The sequence below is a fragment of the Phyllostomus discolor genome, chromosome 3 (genome assembly GCF_004126475.2).
Source record: "Phyllostomus discolor isolate MPI-MPIP mPhyDis1 chromosome 3, mPhyDis1.pri.v3, whole genome shotgun sequence".
In the NCBI taxonomy this organism is placed as follows: domain Eukaryota; kingdom Metazoa; phylum Chordata; class Mammalia; order Chiroptera; family Phyllostomidae; genus Phyllostomus; species Phyllostomus discolor.
Window position 1 is genome coordinate 208,511,971 of NC_040905.2, and position 23,551 is coordinate 208,535,521.

A 23,551-nucleotide genomic window follows, 5' to 3' on the forward strand; every position below is an offset into this window, starting at 1 on the left:
GGGAGGGAGGCAGCCCTTGAAGTGACTTGGGGTGCTCGTGCCTTCTAGAGTGTCCTTCAGTGGCGCACGTTAGCTCTGGGGCTTGGCGCATTCGTGTGTGGAGAGGGCTCTCCAGAATCTTCAGGGAGCCTGTGCAGATTCCTTCCTTCCACTGCGTCTAGACGTGGAGACACTTGGAGGAGCTCACTGTGGCTTCTTAGCCCTGGCGAGCAAAGCCAGGCTAGGCGGTGGCAGGGAGGAGGAACCGGGGGCAAAAAGGGAAGCGGCGGGAGGATGGGCACCGTCTTAGCTCCGTGGGCCCGGCACAAGCCGAGCTGAGGCTCCCCAGGGGCTGCTGCCAGCCACGTGGTTTGTTTTGGTTTGTTTAGTCTGCCAAACCCAGAAGGAGGGGGAGAGAGGGAAGGTGTGTGTACCGTGGGAACGTCTGAGTGGCTCGTCTCTTCAAAATGTGTAAGATGAAACCGATGACTAATTTCCTGTTGGGATCCTTACATTTCCAAACGACAGAGTTGCTCTTTTTGCTTTGCTGGCTTCTTCGGTGCTTAGTGGCTTTGTTTATATTGCTTTGCTGACAGATTTGGAGGTTTATTAGCTCTTCCCCCCAAGGATGAACACGCTGAGGGTGAAGCTCTGTCTTCCTGGGCTGTGTCTTTCACAGAAGTCACCCTGAGGGTGACCGGGGCGTGGCCACAAAGGGTGGGTCCAGGATGAGTCTGCACCGGGGGTGGCGGGGGGTCGAGGGGGTGTTCAGAGCGCAAGCTCTTGGCTGTGAGCGCCGGGGCCATTGAGCGAGCTCCTTAACCATCACCGCAGATATCTTTGCCTTAGTGAGGTACGAGCCGCAGAATGACAATTACCGGTAGGTACCGACACTGTCCCCGATTGCCGGCTCTAATTCTCACATCTACTTGTTAATTTAGCCACCGTTTTATGAGGCCCTGGACAGAGGTATTTCTTGATTGACGTGACGTGTCCTCCCCTTAGAGAACTTGCTCCAAGGCCGTCCTCTCTTCCGGAAAACCTCGTCCGTGTGACGTTACCGTGTGTGGCCAACCCAGGGTCTCTCTCACTCTGCAGTGGGCTCCGGTCTGACACACTGGGTCTCGAGCAGAGTACCCCCTCTCCTAGACCACACCCTTCCCGTCTGTCCATCTGTCCTCAGAAACCTCTCTGCAGAGGGCGTCATGCGGTTGTGCAAAGAGTGTGAACTTTGAGCCAAACTGAGCCAAACAGAATCCCAACTCCCCGACTCTGTCACTCATTACCTTTGCAGCTTTGAAAACAGTGCCGCCTTCCCATCACAGGTGATGACAGAATGGAGGTGATGACGCTAGGTTAGCACGTTGGCGAGCACCCACCGACGCTGTGTCTTAAAACGCCAAGTGTGCTGCCCGGGGTGCGGGGGTGCCCAGGGGTGGCCTTTGGTGTTATTCCTGGGGGTGCCTTAGACCGTGAGGGATGCAGGAGGACTGAGTCTCTGCCCTGAAGCACGTGGGAGAGCCGCGTAGCACCCACGGCTCCAGCACCCACAGGAAGGCACGGCCTGCAGAGGGAACATTCCCAACGCATCCCAGGGGCAACCGGACAGATGTGAGGTCAAACTGTCGGTGACGTCCGAAGAAAACAAATAATAATGCTGAAATGTCCTCTACGCAGGCTGAAAATATTTTCGGAAGAAAGCGTGCCGCTCTTCGGCCCACCCTTGCCGTCCCCCCCGGTGTTTACAGACCGCCAGGAATTCAGGGACTTTTTGCTCGTGAAACGTAAGTTCCGTGTTGACATGTTTTGGCTTCTTGTTCCACGCCAGAGTATCTTTTCTCCGGTTCCCCGGGGATGCTGCGTGAGAAAGCATCGTTGTTCGGGCATCGGTCCCGCTCTGTGTTGCTAATCCCTCACCCGACACGTGTTGAGTGGCCTGGCGCCACCGTTGCGCGGGTTTTCCCGAGTCCTCGCCTATACTGACGCCCTCCTCACCCTCAGGGAAGGGGCTTGACTCCTGGGGCTCGGGGGGGGCCGGCCGGCACCACCCAGCAGCACTCAGGACCCTGGTTATCGCTGGGCAGGGTGACACCCTCCAAAGCATGGGGTGGCGGGGCGCGAGGGGTGCAGCCAGAGATTCACGGTGGAGAAGACAGGCTGACGACGGTGGAAAGCAGGTGCTGAAGGCACAGAGGGTGGAGCTGGGCGGGCCCCGGAGGGACAGGCGGGCAGTGGGGATGCAGGCAGAAGCCAAGGCTCAGGCCTCTGAGCTGCAGCCTGGCATTGGTTGGGGCGGGGTGGGTGCAGTGGGCCAGGGGGAACACTCCAGGAGAACAGGAAGTGGCCCAAAACATTTCCACACAACAGTAGAGCTATCCTCCTCTTTCAGCCAAAACCAAGTCATTTGAAATGGGTACTTCTGGGGCACTGAGGAGAAAGTATCCCCACACAAAAACATTCCCCGTCACGGAGTCAGAGGAAAGAATAGATGGGCTGAGTTCAAATTCCTGGGAGGTGGCTGGCTGGCCAGCCGCCCCAGCCCGTCTCCGGCACAGGTCTCCCTGGGAAGCGCCTGTCCCCAGGGAGCCGCACCCCCACCCCGGTCTGCGGCCACCGCCCTTCCTCCGGGACCTCTGGACGAGAACAGGAATCCTTAGTGAGAGCTGACCGTCAGCCTGCTGGGCTCACTCCTCACGTTTGACACCGTTTAACCATTGACAAGGTCCCTGACAAGGAAATGCCGTCACTGGCACCCGTACAAGGTTTACACCCGTTTTACAAGGTAGAGAAGCCAGGCCCCAAGATGCTAAAGAGTTTGCTTAAGCATGTGCAGGTGAGCAGCCCGGCTGCGACCCACACCCGGGACCGGCCTGACCTCAGGCTCCTGGCCCCTGTCGCATGCCTGCCACCGCTCTGTGCTCACACATGTAACCGCACAGTCCACGTCACGGATGCCTGGTGTCCGGTCCGCTAACTCACCAGCTTTCTGTTCCCCAGGAGACGCTTCCGTTAGGCTAAGAAGCAGAGCACTCTGCTGGGGCAGTTGTTACTGTTTTCTAACAAAATGTAGCAAATGCATATATTTCACGCCGTTGAAGGGCGTGCTCGTGGTTTGGCCCCAGTGTTGGACGGGTGGGTGGGTGGACAGATGGGTGGATACTATGGATGGGGTGGCAGATGGGCGCAGGTTGGGTGCGTATCAGGTCTTCAGGGAGTCCGGGGTGCCCTCTGCTCGGGAAGCTTGCGGCCCAACGGGAAAGTCAGGCGCCCACCCCTGCGGAGTGTGAGTTTGTGTATGGGAAGGTGGAGAGTTTGCAAGCTTCCGCCGTGAAGGAGCTACCAGGGGTGATACTGGCGTTAGGCACCCGGGGGTCCTCCATCCGCTATGGGGAGTTTCCTGGAGAAGGACATTCTTCCGTAGCACGTTTGTATTCGTAACTGCCTTTGCAACTTGGTTTATTCCAGTAATCAATGGTGAAAAAGCCACTCTGGAAACCCCCACATTCGCCCAGAAGCGCCGGCGTACGCTGGACATGCTGATCCGATCTCTGTACCAGGATCTGATGCCAGACGTGCATAAGGTAACCGGGGTCCACGGGCCCCTCCCATCCCGCGGGGTCTGAGCGGAGAACACAGGCCCCGGCGAGCAGTCCCGGGTAGGAGAGCACAGGCGATGCCTTGTCCTTGCTGTCACGGCAGCTGGGGCCACCCGGCTGGCGTCCTCGCATTGTTCCCGTGACGAGGAGGGACACTGACTCCCTGTACACGGGAACGTGAGTTTCAGAAGCCGGGGCCCGTGGAAACCGAGGTGCAGGCTGGGGCTGGCGCGTCGAACAGCGATTCCTCAATGGCAGAGCGTGCTTTGTGGCAGGGGGGCGGGGGCTGCACTTGGTGGCGTCACTCGGCAGGACAGCGCCACAGAGCTGGTGGACAGGCAGGCACGGGGGCTGTGCAGAGAGACTGCCGCGTTTTCAAGGTTTTTCAGGTTTGCTTGACTTCGAAGCCCCTGCCGTCCGCCGCCACGCAGCACTGCCTCGCGCACAGCCGGCGGCTCTTTCACCCCCAGCGTCTGGCACAGACCCTGCAAAGGGGGACGGGGCGGGGGGGGGGGGTGTTGCTCCCTAAATGCTCAGCGAGCGGATGGACACAGAAGGCAGAAACGGGAGCATTTGGACCAACAGGCCCGTGCCTTCCGAGAAGCCAGAGAAGGAGGCTTGGCAGGCGTTTGCGGAACTCGTAACGTGTTTTTCTTTTTCAGAACATGCTGAACAGACGCTCTTTCAGCGACGTGCTGCCCGAGTCGCCCAAGTCGGCGCGGAAGAAGGAGGAGGCCCGCCAGGCCGAGTTTGTTCGAATAGGGCAGGTGGGCTGTGTTCCGGGACCTGCAAAGGTTGCACGGTTGCACGCGAGTGCCGGAGCGTGCAGCTTCCCCCGGGCTGACTGCGGGAGCCGTGAGCGAGGTTTCTGACGAGCCTGCAAGGGAGGGTGTGTGCAGGTGTGGGTGACAGGGATGCAGCTGACTCGGAGCGATACCCCCCCACCCCCTGGCCCAGGGAGCGTGTCCCGCTGCCGGCCTGCGGGAACTTTCTGAAGAGCGGGCAGCTGGTTTGGGGAAAGGAGGGAGCAGAGTGGCCGCGTCCTCACAGACAGAAGACCTGAATGTCCACCCTGCCACCTGGACGCAATCGCCACTCCCCCTGTGCCGTGCTCCCACACGACGCTGGTGTTGCTCGGCTCCGAGGGGTGGCACTGCTTTCTGCTGGGCTCCCACATCACAGCAGGGGGGGAAGGCAAGCCACCAGCTGCAGAGGAGGCTCTGACCCAAAAGTAGAGAGCGAGGCAGGGTGACCGAGGGGAGCGCAGAGGCCAAGGTCACTGTTCCCCAAAGCAGGCGCCCTGTGTCGGGGGCCCCCGGCGCTGGTCCTTGGTAAAGATGCCCGACTCCGCCTTCAGATGTTCGATTCGTTTGAACAGAGGGGCCTGACACCTGATTTCCATGCTCATGGTTTGGCCGTCACTGTATTGATGTACTGATTGGTGGAAATGACAGAATGCATGTGGGGTCCCTGGGTTGGGATGCTGAGGTCCCTAGGGCCTCACCCCGTCAGGCCGACGGCAGGCCCTGTCTTCACTGACGGGGCAGTGCAAGAGCCCAGAACTTTAGTCTGAACTTACTCCTGTTTCAGTGTTTCTCAATGTCCGATCGTAATTGTCGACCCTGCTGCCTTTCACTGCCTGATAACACACTTTAAAGAGATCTCTCTTCTCGAAGGCGCTGAAACTGAAATCCATCGTGAGAGTGGACGCCCCACCCAGCTTGGTGGCTTCGGGGATCTGCAAAAAAGAGGTGAGTGGACGAGACTGTCAAGTTCAACACCGGGAATGTTGTTGTCCTCGGTGACGTCACTCAGACCCTTAGAAAGAGGTTTGTGGGGCCGGAGGACGAAGAGCTTGTCTGTTGTCGGGGAGTCCTCGGGGGAAGCACAGGGAAAGCTGGGTAGCAGGGAGTGTGAGCCTCCCTGTGCCCGCTGTATGCATGTGCCTTTTCACACTCACGGGGAGTGGAGCCACGGACGGGGCCTGGCCAGGCAGACGGGGCCTGGCCAGGCAGACGGAGCCGCACAGTGCTCCCCAGGCCCTGAGTGCAGGCAGCTCGCCTGGACATCTTAGCCGGATTCATGCTCCGACCCAGCGGTCCTGGGGCAGGGGCAGGGTCTGCATTTCTGACAAGCGTCACGTGGCACCCTGGCCACGGGCACACTCTGAACAGCGAGGCTCCAGGACCGGGCCTCCAAGCTTTCGTGTGCATGCAAATCAGACCCGGAGCTTCTGACTCAGGAGGTCTGGGGGGTGGCGCCTGAGAATTTGCAGCTGTAACACGTTCCCGGATGATGCTGATGCTGTTGGTTGGAGGACCACAGCCGAGAAACCACTGCCTGCTGGACGGCTTACTCAGCCAACCAAAAATCTCTCGTTTCCACATGGGGAAGGAACCACGTGGGAATCAAGAAGAGAAGAGGAGAGGAAAAACCAAGCTGCAGTACGAACTTGCTGTTGGCATGAATTTGTATTGCAAAGCAACACACGTACTTAATTGTGTCTATGTTCTGAATACGTAAGCTAGTTAAACGGGACAGATTTACGGACAGCACGTCACTGCACAAGTGTCCACGACAAAAGCAAAAGCATTACGAGTGTGCTGACTTCGGCGATGCAGGTGTAGGGGGCCTGTGTCTGCACTGCAGACCCTGCACACGGTTTCCAGGGAAACGATGAGCTCCAAGTGCAATGGATGCAAAAACCACAACCCAAGTTGCACAAGACTGAGAGCAACGCCTCCTTCCCAAAGCTGCAGAGATTCCCACCATCTGCTCGTCCGTGTGAACAGTGGGATTTGCAGGGTTGCCAAGCACTTTATAAATAACGAACTCCAGTGAGGTTTAGTAGCCTTCTTCATCAGCAGTTCCGAGGCATCCGCACAACTAAACGTCCGTGGGCTGGTAGTGTGTTCACCAGGGAACAACGAAGAGCGAGCGTCCACCCTTTGGGTCAATTGAGAACGTGGCGGTGGGCCCCGCGCGGCCGCCGGAGCAGCGCAGCCCCAGCTGGCCTCATGGACTCGCAGCAGTTGGTTCCAGGCAGCCCCAGCCCCACGTGCTACTCCCGAGAGGGGTCAGTTTCCAACGAAGGGGCTTGGTCAGCCTCCGAGGCACCCGGCATTCCGTGAGCTGTGTCGACGTTCTCAGCGAGCGAGGGAACAGCCCTGTGCTGAGGGAGGCCTGGGGACCACATTCCTGCCCCACGGAATGCACACGAGCCCCTCACGAGGCAGGAGGGAGTTCAGTGAGATGGCAAGCGCCATCCAACCTCAGACCCGAGCCTCAGCATCTCTGACACTTTATACAGGATGTCCTCATGTCCTGGAGTCCCCGCCCCCTTCCAGAATTCATGAGAGCAACACACACACACACACACACACATACCCCGGCCCACTAAAATGTACACACGGTGCACACACAACATTGAGAACACAGTTTCTGGGTTTCACAGACCGGGAGGCCGCCCTGGATCCTCTGGGGCCCTTACATCTTCCGGGTCAAGAACCCCGTTCCGCATAAGGGCTCTGAACTCGTGTCCTCGGCTCAGAAGAGACTGTGTTACTGGGAGCTGGTTTCCCGTCTCACTGATACGGGGCCCGGATGTCTCCGTCTGCTCCCGCTTGGCCTGTGTACGGGCTGACTTCCTTTCTCCTGCTCTCCAGTCACAAACGCAGGACTTCCAGAAATCTTCTCCTGGAAATGCCATTTCAGTGAATGGCCTGCACCTGTGTAGCCCTTGTCTGGGTTACGTCTTCCCATTCTTTGTGTGATATTTTCGGAACAATCCGGGCCTCCTTTTAGCCATAGATTGTCCATTTTGAGGCATGTGGGTTTCTTAAAGGGAGAACACACTTTCCTGAGAGTAGATAATACAGAGGCTCTGCCCTCATCCCACATGACACCTTTGAAGGTGACCTCAGAGCCCCCGCTTCCACTTTGAGTCCATGAGCGTGCGTTCACCGGGTGTGCACAAACGCCCACCTGCGTGTGTGAGCTCGCCAGCAGCCCGGGGGGACACCTGAGTGGCAGAGAACGTGACGAGGTGAGGCTTCTGCTCGTCCCTGAGAATCTCCAGAAACTTCCTTGTCTGGTGAGGCCAAGCCCCATGCTCTCGAGACACGTTCACGGTTCTGCTGAAAATGACCGCGATTCTGGAGGGACCGAGAGCCCACTTAAGAGGCCGGCCGACCCCAGGCGTCCACATGCAGCTCTGAGGCAGCAGGCGGGAGGGCCGACTCGCCGTGCCTGAAAGGAAATGAAACCAAGGGCAGAGTCACGGGGTGTGAATCCATCACGGGGGTGGAGGTGGGGGGGTGGGGGGGAATGTCAGCCGGTTCCGTCCCCAGCACTTGCCGTGTTCCTACACGTGTGTTGTTTTTTTCTCTGAGATCCTGTTGCCTCGACCGGGCCAGTAAGCATGTTCCCGTTAAGACAGCATCAACCTCTTGCATTGTGTGTGTTTTAGTAACTTTGCCGAATCAGCAACACAGGAATCTAACACTTTTAAGAGTTTTGTAGGACTCCCTTCTACGATGAACTAGAGTGAATTCTCAAAAAAAAAAAAAAAAAAAAAACGGGCATCCATGGGTCCAACTCCCAGGTGTTAAAAGAAAAACATCTGCTTAAAAAAAAAAAATAGCAACCACCGATGCCTCCCTTGCCCTAAAGAACATTTCCGACACGGGGACAGACGATGGAGTCAGAGACACGGGATGCCGCTCTTTTCCTGGTGCACACGTGTCTGAACGGAGACTCCTGGAGAGAGGGACCCGAGCCCGGAGCCCATGGGGCCACCGGGCGGAGCGTCCGTGCTGCTGCTTTGGGGGCGGGGGGGTACCGTGCGGTGGGCCATGCCGTCTCCTTCCCGTGCACTCACCTCCCGATGCTTGTGTCGCCTCGCAGCCCTGGGAGCCCCAGTGTTTCTGCAGCAACTTCCCCCACGAAGCCGTGTGCGCAGACCCCTGGGGCCAGGCCCTGCTGGTCTCCACGGACGCCGGCGTCTTGCTCGTGGATGGTTAGTGAGTAGCTGCTCCTTCGAATGTCTCTGTTGCGTGTGACTCACAGTGCTTCCAGGATGGGTGACCGCCAGTCAGCGCTCCCTTGACAAATGTGTCCTCAGCCCCTGAGGTTAGCGACGCTGCGTTTCCTGACGAGATTAACCCCTCGTTCCCAGGACAAGCAGAGGGGATATTTTCTGAACCAGCCAGCCGGAGAGACAGTCGTGCGTGATAGGTCCGTCCCCTCCCCGCGTCCATGGGTGCCCTGTGGGTATCAGATGACCCACAGAAAAGAATCCCCGTTCAGCCGGTGCTTGTCACGATGCCAGCCTTCCCCCTAAATGGACAAGTGCGTGTCGTTGTTTAGAGCCGCGCTCTCGGGGGCGGGCTCCCTCGGAGCTCTCTTCCTTTTTTTTTTTAAGTTTCCTGAGTGAAAAAGTACTTGATGTCCAGAACAGCAAGAAGCCTAGATAATCCATTTTTGATGGATATAGAAACAAAAAGATTTTGACAGGAAGACAGATTTCAACTCAATACAAAATCCAACTTCCCGACATCCAAGGGGACCAGGCTGCCTCGGGGGTGGTGGGCGCCCTGTCGGTACAGATCAGCCCCGGCCCCTCGCACCGTCCTCGGCGGGGATGCTGGGGGGGGGGGTCGGCTCCAGGTGGGGGTTTAATTTAGACCCCAGGACCCTGAGCCCCCCCCCCCACAGGAGGCCCCTGTGGGCTGTTCCAGGCTCCCAGTGAACACTGACGGGGCTGAACACTGGTAACAGGCATCTCCCGGGGGCTTCAGAGAGCGCCACGGGCCAGAGACAGCGTCCACCAAGGGCGCACCCTCTGCTGCATAGAAGCAGCTGCCCAGGCTCTGGGTCCCACAGGGATGTGTGGTGAGAGTCCTGAAAGCCACCACTGGGAGAGTGACACGATGGCCTGCACCTGCAGCATCTCCCCGCCCTTGGCCGCGACCTTCCCCCCCGCCTCAGACCCTGGCCCGGCATCTGTGCTAGGTGCCCCCGTAAAGACCAGACGGGCGGGCGAGGCTCCATGACAGACTGTGTCTGACCGTGTCTGTTATCTCTCATAGATGTTTTCATTGCACGCCGGTAACGTAGTTTGTTAAGTTTATATATGTGATTGTGCATGCAACTAACTTACTAAAAGGCAGATGATTTAAAATTCATACTTTAAGAATTTAAATTAGGCCCTGGCTGGCGTAGCTCAGTGGATTGAGCTCAGGCTGCAAACCAAAGTGTCGCAGGTTCAATTCCCAGTCAGGGCACAGGCCTGGGTTGCAGGCCATGACCCCCAGCAACTGCACATTGATGTTTTTCTTTCTCTCTCTCTTTCTCCCTCCATTCCCTCTCTAAAAATAAAAATAAATAAAATCTTTAAAAAAATAGTATTAAAAATGTCTTTAAAGAAAGAATTTAAATTAAATATTTAACTTTAGAAAGTGAAAAACAGCTAGAACAGCTTTCTGATCTGGGAGGAAACAACCTCTCTGAGCTTCAGGCTTCCCGAGAGTGGAGGTAATTCTTTTAAGGGGCCGAAAAGCAGCTTATGGTCCTGAAAAGTGATGAATGAACAAATGGGGGCCGGTCATGGTAACTACAACGAGGAACCGGTGGAGATGAGATTGTCACAGAGGTCAAGTGCTTAACCCGGCGTCTGCACAGAGCCCTCGCCCGTTGAACAGCAGCCCTTGTCTCTTCTGCGTCCTTGTGAACTTGCTACCTGGTACCGGCCCATAGATTCTACCCAAAGTACAACAACAACAAAAAAGAAGAATGTTTTAAACACACACACACCCCTTAGAGGTTCAGTCCGGTCTCTTGGTTTTATAGATGAGGAAACGGAGGCCTGCGGAAGCGCCGGGCTTGCCTGAGGCCCCGCAGCGGGTCAGTGCGCCAGACCCAGACCCCAGAGGTGACGCCCGCCCAGGGCCTTTGCACTAAACCAGTGACTAAACCAGTGACATTTTATTAAAATTAAACTCTACCCATGTTATTGCCTGGACCTTACCACAGATTTCCAACAATACCGTCCTGGGTAAATCATGATGAAAAATGTTATGATGAAAACAGTGTTAAATTCCGTCTCTCTGCCTCGGTGGGGAAGAACGCATGCCTCCTGGGGACTATTGCAAGGCCTGCCCAGAAACAGAAGGAAGAAAAAGTTCTGAGCTAATTCTGTTTCTTGAAATGCAAATCCCAAACCAAGAGTACCAAGTTCCTTCTTGAAGTTTTCATCTTTAAGGATGCACCATTTAGTGGAGGTGTCAGTGGAAGGATTTTTGTGACTTGCCAGGAGATTCTTAGCCTTCAAACCCGAGAGCCACCTCACACGGGGGCGCTGGGGGAGCCCTGCACCCGCCGGACCGCGGTTCGGATCTCCGCCTTCGTTTTCCCGGACGCAGCCAGACACGCATCCCTGTTGGCCTTCGCCGACCAGAGAATAAGGCTTCCCGGGCATCCCTGGTTGTGCTGTGAAGCCACGATCCTCTCATTATTCCCTTGTTTACCTTTTTCTTGTCTACACTTAATCATATTACGAATTGTTTCCTGGAGTGAGCCTCTCCTTCCGCTTCAGGCTGTTTCGTTCTATCCCATTAGCCTCCGCCTAATTTCATCAGACTTAATAACCCCTGGAGAGGCTGCTCCTTCCAAGGTCATTATCAGGAAATCAAGAGCCTTTGTATTCTAAGTGTAGCAAAGCCTACTTTGAAGGGAGACTCAGTGCTGATTAAATGTGCCGTGGCCATTTTTTTTTTTTTTTTTGGTTTCGCAGTAACAGAAACCCCAGCTCTAAAAGATTATTTCTTCACAAAGGGATTATAAAGAAAATCACAAAACAAAACCTGCGTGTCACTTGCTCAGACCCCCGGCCTCCTGTCCTTTCCTGCGCTGGGTGCGCACCACCCGCTCAGCCATCCGGGAGAGGCGCGATGGAGAAGCAAGACCGATGTGCTCCGCACGGGGTCGGGCGGCTGCGCGGCATCGCCCTGCTGTATTCACATAGCAGTTTATTTTTCAGCGACAGTTGGCATGCAACATTATATTAGTTTCAGGTGCACAGCCCAGCGACTAGACCTTATAGAATGTACTGAGCAATCACCCTGATACACCTAGTACCTCTGTGACACCGTACATGATGCACTTATTGGCTGTGATGGTGCCCTGTTGTAAGAGTGAAATGAAGGGCTTCTGTCCTAATTCCTGGCACTGCTGTTGCTTCTGAGACAGGGTTGAGAGACGGGTTGAGAGGTGCTGCTTTTCCTCCAGTGAACGTCGAGGAAATGCAGGTAGTTTGCAGGCCCTGCCGCCGCCGCCGCTGCATTCTCTCTGGGGAGTTTGGATGCCTCTGAGACGGAACAGACTGGTGCTTGAACTGACCGGACAGCCCTCAGGGAAGCTCTAGAGGCTGCCCTCCTTCCTCACCCTGACAGAACCGGGCTCCCGAGCGACCCACAGGCGCGCTTTCTGGGCCCTGGGTGGCGTGGCGGGCTCGCAGCGCTGGGTGACCAGGCTTCCTTTGCAGACGACCTCCCGTCAGTGCCGGTGTTCGACAGGACGCTGCCAGTCAAGCAGATGCACGTGCTCGAGGCTCTGGACCTCCTGATTCTCAGGGCAGACAAAGGTGCTGCTCCCCTCCGGGTGCTGCTCCCCTCTGGGTGCTACTCCCCTCCGGGTGCTGCTCCCCTCCCAGCAGTGGTCCCTGGGAGGAAGGGGAGTGTGCAGCCCTCTGTAACCAGTGCCAAAGGTCATGGGGTCTGACTATACAGGTCATGCCAAACGGCTCTGCTCCTGGCGCCCAGCACTCAGGGTTCCTGGGGGGACCACGGGTTCTCTGAGGAGAGGACAGTGGAGGAGAGACGATGGGGGGGAAACCCTTAAATGCATGGTTAGGTCAAGGCAGGGGGGTTTCTCCCCAGTTCCGAGTCCCGCCTCCTCTAGCACTAGTTTTCCCGCACAGTCCACCCCCTCAGCTCCCCTGGGTCGGGCCATGCTGCCCTCCCCCCCATCGCCTCCTCTGTCCGCCCCGCCTCCCCAGGAAAGGACGCGCGTCTCTTCGTCTTCAGGCTGAGCGCCGTGCAGAGGGGCATCGAGGGCAAGCAGGCCGCTCGAAGCAGGTGCGACTGCAGGGAGAACAAGCTGGAGAAAACCAAAGGTGACTCGGCCTCGGGGTCTGCTGGTTTCGGGTCAGGCTGCCCCGGGTGCACTGAGAATGAAAAGGAGCGGGGGTCTGATTCTGTCGGGTGGCGCTTTACTCGGGAACCTCACAAGGATAATATCACCCATCCCCTTAGAGAAGCCCAGGCGACAGAAAGAAAGGCCTGCTGCGGGCCGAAGGAACCGCTCGGCCCGTGGACCGGGCTCTGGCGGTGGGCCCGGCCCGGTTCGCAGGCCTGGGGAGAGGCTCCCGGGTTTGCAGGCTTCGGTTCCCGCGGGTCTGGTCGCCCCTCACTTTGACTCGTGCCACGCTGTGAGTGCGAAGCTACGGCCACAGACTCTGCCGTACGGGGCACGTCACTCCCTTCATCTCCCTGTGTCTCAACCTGGTGTTTAGTCCAAGCCTTCGTCTCTCCGGGCCGCGGCAACCTTCTCAGCCGAGTTACTGGGTTCTGCTTCGTTTCCAGGGCTCCCGGGTGTTGCCAGGTTGTTGAGGCCCCCACCTCGAGTCACATGACGGGCATCGTTTGTCTCCCCCCCCCCCAGGCTGCCACCTGTACGCCATCAACACGCACCACAGCAGAGAGCTGAGGGTCATCGTCGCCATCCGGAACAAACTGCTTCTGGTCACCAGGAAACACAGCCAGCGGAGCGGGCCGGCCGACCCCGCCCCGCTGTCCCCCGTGTCGGAGTCCCCTGTCGAAGAATTCCAGTACATCCGGGTAGGTTTCTCTCCAGACTGCTGCTGCCCTCCTGGCCCCGGGGTCCGGTCTCAGCCATGCCACGGACGAGCGGGGTGACCATAGGCAGGTCACTCGACCTTTGAGCCCGTTTCCTCACCTGTCACATAGGGGAATAGTCTCGCCCACGTCATGAGGCTGTGGATACGAGGGTCCAGTGAGAACCGTGCCTGGCACCGTGTTCAGGGCTCCACAAAGTCCGCGATTGTCCTTGTTTTATCCTCGTCGTCATTAAATCACAGGACGGGGCCAGACTGCCCGTGGGCTAGCCAAGTTAGCAGTCCCTGTGATTTTTATCCCAGTTGGTACGGTCACTACTGAACCACAGAAGAGGGGGGACCAGACTCCTGGAGGACTACCGCGGACCACCCTGTGGAATGGCTTTTGTAAAATTGTTTCCCAGCCCCTCCCCCATGCAGTGCACCGAGGTCCAGTCTCGAGGACAGGGCATGGGAGGCCGAGTCTGAGGCTATCCCTGCCCCTCTCTGCCACCCCTGCCACCCCGCGGGAGCCCGGGCAGGAGGACCCTCATCTGGGGGTTGGGGGCGGGCAGGCAGGGGGACTTGATGCTAAGGTGGCCGCCCTGTGTCCCCACCCCGCCCTCCCACGCCGCCGCCCGCCGCGCAGGAGATCTGCCTGTCCGACCCCCCCGTGGTGATGACCTTGGTGGACGGGCCGACGGAGGAGAGCGACAACCTCATCTGCGTGGCTTACCGCCACCAGTTCGACGTGGTGAACGAGAGCACCGGGGAGGCCTTCCGGCTGCACCACGTGGAGGCCAGCAGGGTGAGTGGGCGGCCGCAGGGCAGCCGGCCGTCAGGGTCAGCCGGGGGTCGCGTCCTCCACCTGCGTGATGCCCCGTCGTTAGGATTTCTTCGAGACAACAGGCTGGCTGCCCTGTCGGCGTTGCGTGCTGTACCCCGGGCTGTGCCACGGGCCATCGCCCTCTTTGTAGGTCGAGATGGGTCAGTCTAGCGTGGCGGCCCCTTTGCCCTGTTCGGCTTTTCCCGCCTCTCCCCGCGCCGTTCCTCTCTTCCCCCGAAAAGAGAAACGAAGTGTCACAAAGCTACATATAAATAAGTAAGTAAACGAGAGCGTATGTTCAGTGGCGCATCCGGGAACGGCCTCTGGGGAATGCATTTGCTCTGCAGACTCACAGCTCGGGGCCAGGGCATCCGGGGAGGGCACAGTCCTGCCTTTGTCCCCCTGGGAAGGAAGAGGGGACAGAAAGAGAGAGAGAGAGAGAGAGAGCCTATCATCCCAGAGGTCTGCATCCCCAGGCCTGAGCCGCAGAGAGCAGTGACGCCCTGGGTTTGGGTGAAATCTAGGGCCGCCTCCAGCCTGGACGGAGGCTCTGGAGGTGCCTGTGGGTCTGAACGTGAGCGCCCCTGGAGGGCGTGAGCACTCCCCGCGCAGACAGCTGGTGCCCGCCCGCCCGCCTGCCCCCGGAGCTTCCCCGGCCGACGGTGACTCAGCAGACGGTGGTGACTCAGCAGGTTGAAGAGCTCTTCGGCCCACTGATCCCTGAGAAGCAGGGCGAGCCCGGTCACACTCGAGCCACTTCAAGTCCGCACTCCCGCCCAGGGACCAAGGACACCGCAGAATGGGGACAGCAGAAGTATGCTCCCAAGAAATAAGAAGTGCAACTTGTACTGGGACATGCCCTGCATAAATATTCCTTAAAGTTGCTAATTCCTGTATTAAGAACACTGAACACTTCACAACGGCAGTGTTTTAAGAAATAGGAAAATCAGGGGAAAAAATCTAGATCTGACTAGGAGGCCTCTTGTCCTCCGCCGTCGCCTGTCATAGCTCAGTCTGCCGAGCCGTGTTCCTCCCCCAGAGACAGATCTCTGGCGCCCAATTCGCCTGCCATTGGGGTCCCCTAAGAAGCCTCAGAAGCTACCAGTGCCCTTGTCCCCCCTCAGAGATTTCGATGGTCTTGGGTGTGGCCCGGGCTTCGGAATTTTTAAACACTTTTTTTTTTAGATTTTATTTCTTTATTTTTTAGAGAGGGAAGGGAGGGAGAAAGAGAGAGAGAGAAACATCAATGTGTGGTTGCGGGGGGCCGTGGCCTGCAACCCAGGCATGTACCCTGACTGGGAATCGAACCTGCGACACTTTAGTTCGCAGCTCGCGCTCAATCCACTGAGCTACGCCAGCCAGGGCAGGCTTCAGAATTTTTAACCGACCCTCCGGTGATTCTAAAGATCAGACAAGTTTCGAAACCCCCTGTATAGGGCTTCTCAGCTCTGGCTGCGTTGCCAAGAAAGCTGTAGATGGACCCATGCTCTGGCCCTGTCCCCACCCCCAGATCGATTCCATCAGAACCTCTGGGTGGGCGGTACTTGGCGGTGGAATGTTTTAAGCCCCTCCCCCAGCCCTCCCCCGCCCCAGGTGATGCTGACAGGAGCCAGTAGATTGAGTCTGCCCTGAAACTCGTGGGAATTTGAAGTCTGGAGGACTTCCCCTCCATCCCCACGGCTGGGAACCTGTGATCGCTTCCAGCCTCCTGCCTTCCAAGGAGGAAGGGCCTGATTTCGCCTTTTAACCTTCTTTCCTCTCCTTGGCCAGGTGGCTCCATTGGTGGGAGTGTTGTCCCCCGCACACCAAGAGTCTGCGGGTTCGATCCCCGGTCAGGGCACATACCTAGGTTTTTGGGTCCTGAAACTTCTGGCCTCTTCTTGCCTTTCACACGCTCTGCAACCAGCCACAGGGGCAGGAAGATCAAGGTCCAGTCAGCCCAGCCGCCTGTGCCTTAACCTTTTCCCAGCGACTATTATTTTTCACTCATACTTTCACTGCTCTGATCACTCACTGGAGAGTGTGTGGGGTTTTTTCCAAGATGCATAAAGACCCAGGAAAAATTGGGTTAAAACAGTTTTTTTTGTTTTGGGGTTTTTTTTAAGATTTTATTTATTTATTTTTAGAGAGGGAAGGGAGGGAGATAGAGAGAGAGAGAGAAACATCAATGTGGGGTTGCTGGGGGTTCTGGCCTGTAACCCAGGAATGTACCCTGGCTGGGAATTGAACCTGCGACACTTTGGTTCCCAGCCTGCACTCAATCCACTGAGCTACGCCAGCCAGGGCTAAAACAGTTTTTTTTTTTTAATAAAAGTTATGTTTTGTTTTTTCTGAGAGCAATGAGGAACAATTCTAAAATGTTCTCTTTTCTTTCCTATGCTTTTTAAAAGAAAGATACAGAGAAAGAAAGACACAAAGCTTTCCCCTCAGAGAAAAAAAATTTTTTTTAATGTTTAAACCCTTCCCGAGCGGCGGAGACCATAGACACAGGGACCCGCCTGGGCAGGCCTGTCCGGTCTCCCCGGGGCGACGAGCCCTGGAACCCTGAACAACGAGCCCTCGAGCTGCTACGTCAGGAGCGGCCTGCGGGGTCGGAACCAGCGTTTCGCTGTGACATTCCTACAGCGCGGCCCACACCCTGGCGGCAGGAGAGAGCGGGGTGGACTCCGGCCTTTCAGGCTACATGCACGGCCACCTGCCGTGTGCGCGGCCCCGCGTGGACGGGCTGGCCTAGCGTCCTGCTGCCCTTCCTCCTCTGCCCTCTGCCAGCCCACTGGACTCCCAGGTCAGGCTTCAGCCCCACCTCGGGGACGGGGACAGCCCTGGCTCCAGAGAGGAAGTGCTTACGAAGCACCAGAGCAGCATTCTGCAAGTCAACCTCAAGTTCGTCTTGTGACAGGCCTCCTGTGACCTACTGCCCCAGCTCCAGCAGCCAGCGTTGGCCTGCTTCCCGAAAGCCAGGGCTGCTCTGGAAGGAGCCTCGGACCTGGAAACAGGATGAGGTCTCTGGCTTACTCTCCGGGCCCAGGACCCCTGTGGTTCCCGCCTGGCAGCTCACCCCCGAGTGTCACGGGAAGGCGGGACACTGCCCCCACGGGGGCTCCCTCCTCCAGCTGGGGCTGGGAGGGCCGCGGGCAGACTTCGCCTGTCACAGGTCTGTGTTTCGAATTTTCACAGCCACCGTGTGTTACTTTTATCATTTTTAAACCCAATGAAATGAACTACTTCTTTTTAATCAAATAGAAGTTAAAAAGCCTACGCCCATGTCCTACATTAGACCTACTATACCAGGATCGCTAGGAGTGAGAACCCGGCACGTGCGTTTTGTTTTTAAGCTCTCCTGTTGACTCTCACGGCCTCACCTGGTCAGGAAAGACAGACTCCTGCCAGGCCCCTCCCCAGGGGGGAGACGGACTGACGGACGTAGGCATCTGAGCAGGAAGGGGTCTCCCTGTGCGGTGCTAAGAAAGGTCTAAGGAGAAGCTCGAGTCCTCAGGAGGAGCCGGTGAGCTCCCAGCTGTGGCCTCCGCCCCTGACCCCGGCCCCTCCACCTCTGACCGTGGCTGGGGCTCCGCCACTGCCCACCCCCGCAGCCTGAGTCTCTGAAGATGGCCAAGCGCATCCGCCCCGTCAACACAGTCCCGGGATGGTCCCCTGAGGGACCCACCTGATGTCAACTGCTGCCCTGCTGTCTTCTGCCACCACACACAGCCCTCGGTCTGGGCAGCTGCCTGAGCTTCCTCCACCCCTGGGGCCGCCTCGCCGCCCCCGTGCCCCACCACCCCAAACACATCCACAGGCCTCCCCTCTAAACCGCCGGGCGGTCCTGCTCCGCCTCCCCCGCCGAGGTCCACCCTCCCGCCATCATTATGACGTGGCACCTGCGGGCTCCTGGGCGCCGAGCCAGAGCCCTTCACGAGCATCTTCTCACCAAGTCTCCCCGACGGTCGGGGAAAGTGCTGCTCACGTCCCCTTTTTGGCAGACATGGAAACTGAGGCTCAGGAAGGAGGAGTGGCTCATGTACCTACAACCACAGCAGCTGGTGACGATCAGGGGCCTACTGGGACGTGTCAGACCCTGAAGGCCAGGCCCCTAGACCCAGCGTGCTGTGGCGTCCACAGCCACACCACGGGGCATGAGGGGGACGGCAGGTCCCAACTGCAAAGCCGGTGCCCCTGGCCGCTCCCCTGCAGAGGTTCACAGTCCGGCAGAGTGAACTCATACATGCCCATTGGCTGAGATTAGTGTCATCAAACTGACAAGTACTGGGACACCTGAGGAGGACGCGATTCTAAGTCAAAGGGGCGGAGACAGGAAGGTTCTTTTTAGGGGCCCTTGGGGTTCAAGGGCTATCCCCTCGTGTCCAGCAAAGCAAGTGTTGTCGTTGTACCAGTTCACAGATGAGGACCTGAGGCCAGAGGTGAGGCCACTGGCCACAAGCCACAGAGACAGCAAGTGGTGCAGGCAGGATTTGAACTCGGGTTCCTCTGACCAGAGTCCATGCTCCTACCCTCTCCCCACCATGACCTCCCACTTTTTTTTGGATATGGAATGTATTGTGTTGCCTGATGTTGTCAATTTAGAGATTTTAAGCACTGAGTAAATTTGAAGCTATTAAAGTGGGTATTTTTCTAAGTGAGAAAAGAGCCAAGAAGTGGAAGAATAATCTGAAGGGGGAGAGAGGACGGGACGGAGGAGAAGTCACGTGTTAGAGCCAGCGGAGAAGCAGACAGGGAGAGGCCAGAGGTCAGAGGCCAGAGGCGAAGGGGATCTTTGTCTGTTTCTCTGAGGGTTTGGGAGGCCAGGCTGCCGGCGCTGAGAACCCAAGTGAGGAAGCGCAAGAAGCAGGCGATTTTTAGAGGGTGGGAGTCTGGGCGGTTAGGAAGAAGTGAGGACATCATCAGATGGAGCATCGTTCTCTCAGACACGGGAACTGAGGCCCAGAGACACGGGTTTGTCCGGATCACAGAACGAGGTCTTCCGACACCCTTTCCATTCACCGAGTCAGGCCGCCCCCCTCCACATGACGGACAGACAGAGAACAGAAGAGAAGACAGGCCACGGGGATCCAGGACTCAGAGCCCCGCCCTCCGGGTGTGAGGCGGGAGGGGCCCAGCAGAGCGCAGGAAGGAGTGGGGAGATCGAGACCCAGCAGCCGGGTCCCAGTCTCAGCCGCTGCCCTTACTGGCTGAGGGGCGGGAGTGGCTTTGCTGCTCCCAGCCTCACTCTCCTCACCTGGGTAATGGGAGTGCGAGCGTCTCCTGCCCAGAGCTGGCATGACAGTGAAATGAATAGCCCCCCCCCCCCCCAGGAAGAAGCATGGGGAGCCGGGGCACATGGCGTAAATGCGTCATTTTGCCAGAGGGAGCCGAGGTGCCTGCCACAGAGCTGCTCACGGGGATGGGGCGGGGCCGGTCCCGGGGAAGGAGGAGCGCCCCTCCTTTCTTCATACCGACCACATGCTGGAACCGGGCCCCTACGCGGGCACGGGGGTGCTGGAGAGGCGGGAGTGCCCCGCGGGCCCTGACTTCACGGGGTGCCGAGGGCCTGCGCTGGGGCAGTGACTCGGGGATGGCGTGCCTGTGCAGCCAGCCCACGACCACCGCCCGCCCCTTATCATTGCAGGTTCATTTTGTCGCAGCCATTGACGTGTACGAGGACGGGGAGGCCGGGCTGCTCCTGTGTTACAACTGTAAGTGCCCCGTGCTCGTGTCCTCGGCGTCCTTTTCGGGGGGCGAGCTAAAGGGACTTAACCTTAGACCCACCTACTGGATCGCTCCCGGGGCCTTCACTGCACTGCAGGGGGCATCTAAAAATCGCACTCCCGCCCGGGCGCGTGCGTTCCCAGGGCGCCCAGACCTGTGGCCCGGGCCCCAGGGTGTGGGGGCGACAGCGAGGGCAACGGTGCCGTCTGCACGCCCGAGGCTGTGCTCGGGACGCTGTTGTCATCGTCCCTCTGATTCCCAGGTGCCACCATCGCCTGTAGTTGGGAGATAAGGCAGTTGAGGTCGGGAGAGGTGAACTGCCTTTCTCAAGGTCACGCAGTCACTGTTCCACTTTTGCTGTCTCTCAGGTGCTAATGACATCAGCCTCTACCTGGGCTCCTGGTGTCCCAGGTAAACCGGTCAGGTGGCAGGTGGCCTTGGCAGACCAGAAGCGCCACATAGGTTCTTTAAGGATTTCCAGCATTTCCAAAACGAATGTTACGCTACAATAAAAGGGACCTCTTATAGCTAAAAGTAGTCATGTGTTGTCATGGTTACGGCTGCCCAGTCTAACTAAAACAGGGGAACCTATTTTTTCAGCATAAAATTGAATGAATGTAGAGTGGCGATGCTAGTTATATCCCACGCGGCAGATATTTCAATTGATTAATCTTTGATTAATAAGCATGGGAAAGCCGATTATTAGCAGAGAAGCGTATTTGGAAAGCATGATCCTCTGGAACCCGAGATTTACGGGGGCACGTCGGGAGAAGGTGTCACGTGGGGGAGACCCCGTGCACACATCTTTCTGCAGGACGTCTCGGCCTCCGCTCCGTCTGAGCCCCCCCCAGACGAGCAGCCTGTAACAGGACGCTGCGGGAGGAGGGCCACGCGCGAGGCGGCAGGGACGGGCCAGCGTGGGTCCTAGACACCGGTGCTCAGGTGGCCAGGCCACCGCTGCCCTCTGTCCTTGGTTTCTGGGGACAAGGGGCTCAGGGGTCCCATGCTTCAAGTCACTTCCACGAGATGTTCATCTCTTCCCAGTGTGGTCTTTTTTTTTTTTTTAGATTTTATTTATTTATTTTTACAGAGGGAAGGGAGGGAGAAAGAGAGAGAGAGAAAGAAACATCAATGTGTGGTTGCTGGGGGCCATGGCCTGCAACCCAGGCATGTGCCCGACTGGGAATCGAACCTGTGATGCTTTGGTTCACAGCCCGAGCTCAATCCACTGAGCTATGCCAGCCAGGGCCCAAGTGTCTTTTTACTTAACTGAAAAGTCCATGAGAAGAACCTGTGGCAGAATGCTTTAAACACTGATGTAGATTTTTTTCGTTTTAACTTCATGGAAGGATGGGCGAGAAGTTGCGGGCAGAAAGGTAGGGGAGGTTTTTAGAACGAGAGAATGAGTCCCCAGGTGAAAGGGGAGTGTGGAAACAAGTGTCAGTGACGCCCGCTCCGGACCGCACTCGAAGCCCGGGCTACTCAGACAGGCAGGGCGATGGAGCGGCCGCCCCGGGGCTGGTGTGGTCCAGCGGCCACTTCCCCTGGGTTCTCACCTTCTTCGGGTCCCATCTCAGCCAGGGACCGGCGTGCATCTGGTTTCCCAGACCCACCAGCCATCGGAACGTCATCTCTGCATCTTCAGACCCCACATGGGTCAAGGCCTAGGCAGTCCCAGAGGTTCCCAGAGCCCCCTCAGTCTGTCCCAAACTGCGTCACTTCCTCCCATGTCTGTGGGTCAGGAAGGCGGCTGTGGTTTTCCGCCTCCTTCTTTCTCCCAGAAGGTAACGGTCCCCGGAGAGCAAGCCCTGGGGAACCCGTGGGTTTTCCCCAGTGTCCCAGGTCACTTCTGGAACTCGATCCCAGGCACTCGCTCACTTGTGTCGGCTCCTCCCCTTGCCCAGGTCGCAGAGGCCCATGCGGCACAAGCCCCTCCAATAGGCACTGTAGGGTGGTGCTGTTCCCCGCAAACATGAAGCTGATTTTTAGCATTTAAGTCCCTTCCTTCCTGTTAATAAACAAGACAAAATAAAAAATAACTATCCATCAGAGTTTGGTATAGAGAAATTTTTATCTCAGATGTGTTAAGGATGAAAATATTTTATGACAGATATTGTAACTCCTAACCTCTAATTCATGTTATTTGAGAGAAATGTATTTGCAAGATAAACTCTGGGGGGGACTATAACTAGGATGATATGTTAGTGACATTCTTATTTTTTTGTAATTAATCTCTATTTTGAGTACCAGAGTCAGTCTTTGCTTACAAAAAGAAAGAAAAGAAAATGCGGCTGTGACCTTAGCTCACAGTAATGACCTCACCTTTGATACAAATAATCAATTTCGGCACAAAGGGCGAACTCTGTGTGCGCTGGTGTTTTAAAGATAACGACGCGAGGAAAGCTAGAAAAGCTCACCTCCGCCCCTCCTTCTCGACGCGACTGCGTGCAACCCTGCTGCGTCTTAACTTCCAGATAAGCGAGGCTAAGGGCACACCCCTGCTTCTCATGACCTTTGTGGGGATCAAACGCGATTATTCACATAAAACCCGTACACACCGCCAGGCAAGGCAAGGTTTTATTTTCCCTGTTTTCCAGACTCATCAGAGTATTCATGCAAAACCCAGTTTTTAACCTGTGCAGACTTTTCCACGTGCATGAAAGGACTCTTCTTCAAAGAAATGGGTTTTCAAATTAGAAATAGTATCTGTCGCCCCGCTCTCCACCTGCTGGAGGCAGAGGGTCCAAGGAGTCACAGATTCTGAGCTCCTTCCTGTGAAGCCACGTCACTAGAGTCCGGCCCCCGGCCCTGCCCCCTCCAAGGACCGCCATCGCCTGACCCTTTTTCTCTGCAGCCGGGCAGAGCTGTGTTCCCCACCCCCGCCCCATAGCGCTTCTCCTCTCCTGGCCTCAATTTTCTCACCTGTAAAACGAGCGTGATAATAGCGTCTACCCCAGCAGATGCCGCAGATTACACGGGGTAGTGCTCTTACAGCTCCGTGCGTGGCACGCGGCAAATTCTCCCAAAGTGGCCGCGCTGATTGCTGCAGTGGTGCCGACCCGAGAGTCCGGCCCCGTGATGATATCCGCACCAGCTGTGTATACAGAACGCGCAGATAGGATGCTATTCCTGTTGCCTGTTTTTCGGTTTTTTTCTCATTGCAGGGGTCTAAGTATTGTCTCTAACAAAAAGGAGTCACTATTGTTTCGTTGCAGACAGTTGCATCTATAAAAAAGTTTGTCCATTTAATGGGGGCTCTTTTTTGGTTCAACCCTCTGCGTCAGATTTCCAGTTCTGTTGGAACCAGGCTCCTTACGCGATTGGTAAGAAAACCCTTTACCAGAACCCCCTTCCCTGCACAGACGCATCTGAACCGCTCGGTCCCGTGTAAGCCAGCTCGCTGGCTCACTGCCGGATTGCCATGAGTCCCGTGACTCCGGGAACTCGGTGTTCTTTTTCTGCCTTAATTGCTTCCATTGTTCCCCTCTGGGGACTAGCGTCTCCACCGTCTTCACCATCCCTCCCAGTTCTCAGTGCCTGGGCGTGTGCCCC

General features: G+C 57.0%; 1 protein-coding gene across 6 annotated transcripts in view; it reads left to right on the top strand.

Annotated features, from left to right (window-relative positions):
• GARNL3 (GTPase activating Rap/RanGAP domain like 3) overlaps nucleotides 1–23,551 on the top strand; it is a 117,215-nt gene that overhangs the window by 87,664 nt on the left and 6,000 nt on the right. For 4 of the 6 annotated variants that reach the window (XM_028514246.2, XM_036022245.1, XM_036022246.1 and 1 more), the window contains 12 exons: nucleotides 814–859; nucleotides 1,657–1,763; nucleotides 3,445–3,560; nucleotides 4,238–4,342; nucleotides 5,252–5,326; nucleotides 8,481–8,592; nucleotides 12,118–12,216; nucleotides 12,631–12,747; nucleotides 13,296–13,471; nucleotides 14,117–14,275; nucleotides 19,920–19,986; nucleotides 23,215–23,322. In XM_028514246.2, the coding sequence (XP_028370047.1) occupies nucleotides 814–859; nucleotides 1,657–1,763; nucleotides 3,445–3,560; nucleotides 4,238–4,342; nucleotides 5,252–5,326; nucleotides 8,481–8,592; nucleotides 12,118–12,216; nucleotides 12,631–12,747; nucleotides 13,296–13,471; nucleotides 14,117–14,275; nucleotides 19,920–19,986; nucleotides 23,215–23,322 (1,287 nt within the window). The remainder of the gene's footprint in view (nucleotides 1–813; nucleotides 860–1,656; nucleotides 1,764–3,444; nucleotides 3,561–4,237; nucleotides 4,343–5,251; nucleotides 5,327–8,480; nucleotides 8,593–12,117; nucleotides 12,217–12,630; nucleotides 12,748–13,295; nucleotides 13,472–14,116; nucleotides 14,276–19,919; nucleotides 19,987–23,214; nucleotides 23,323–23,551) is intronic. The other 2 variants (XM_028514249.2, XM_036022244.1) reach the window with 2 other exon arrangements.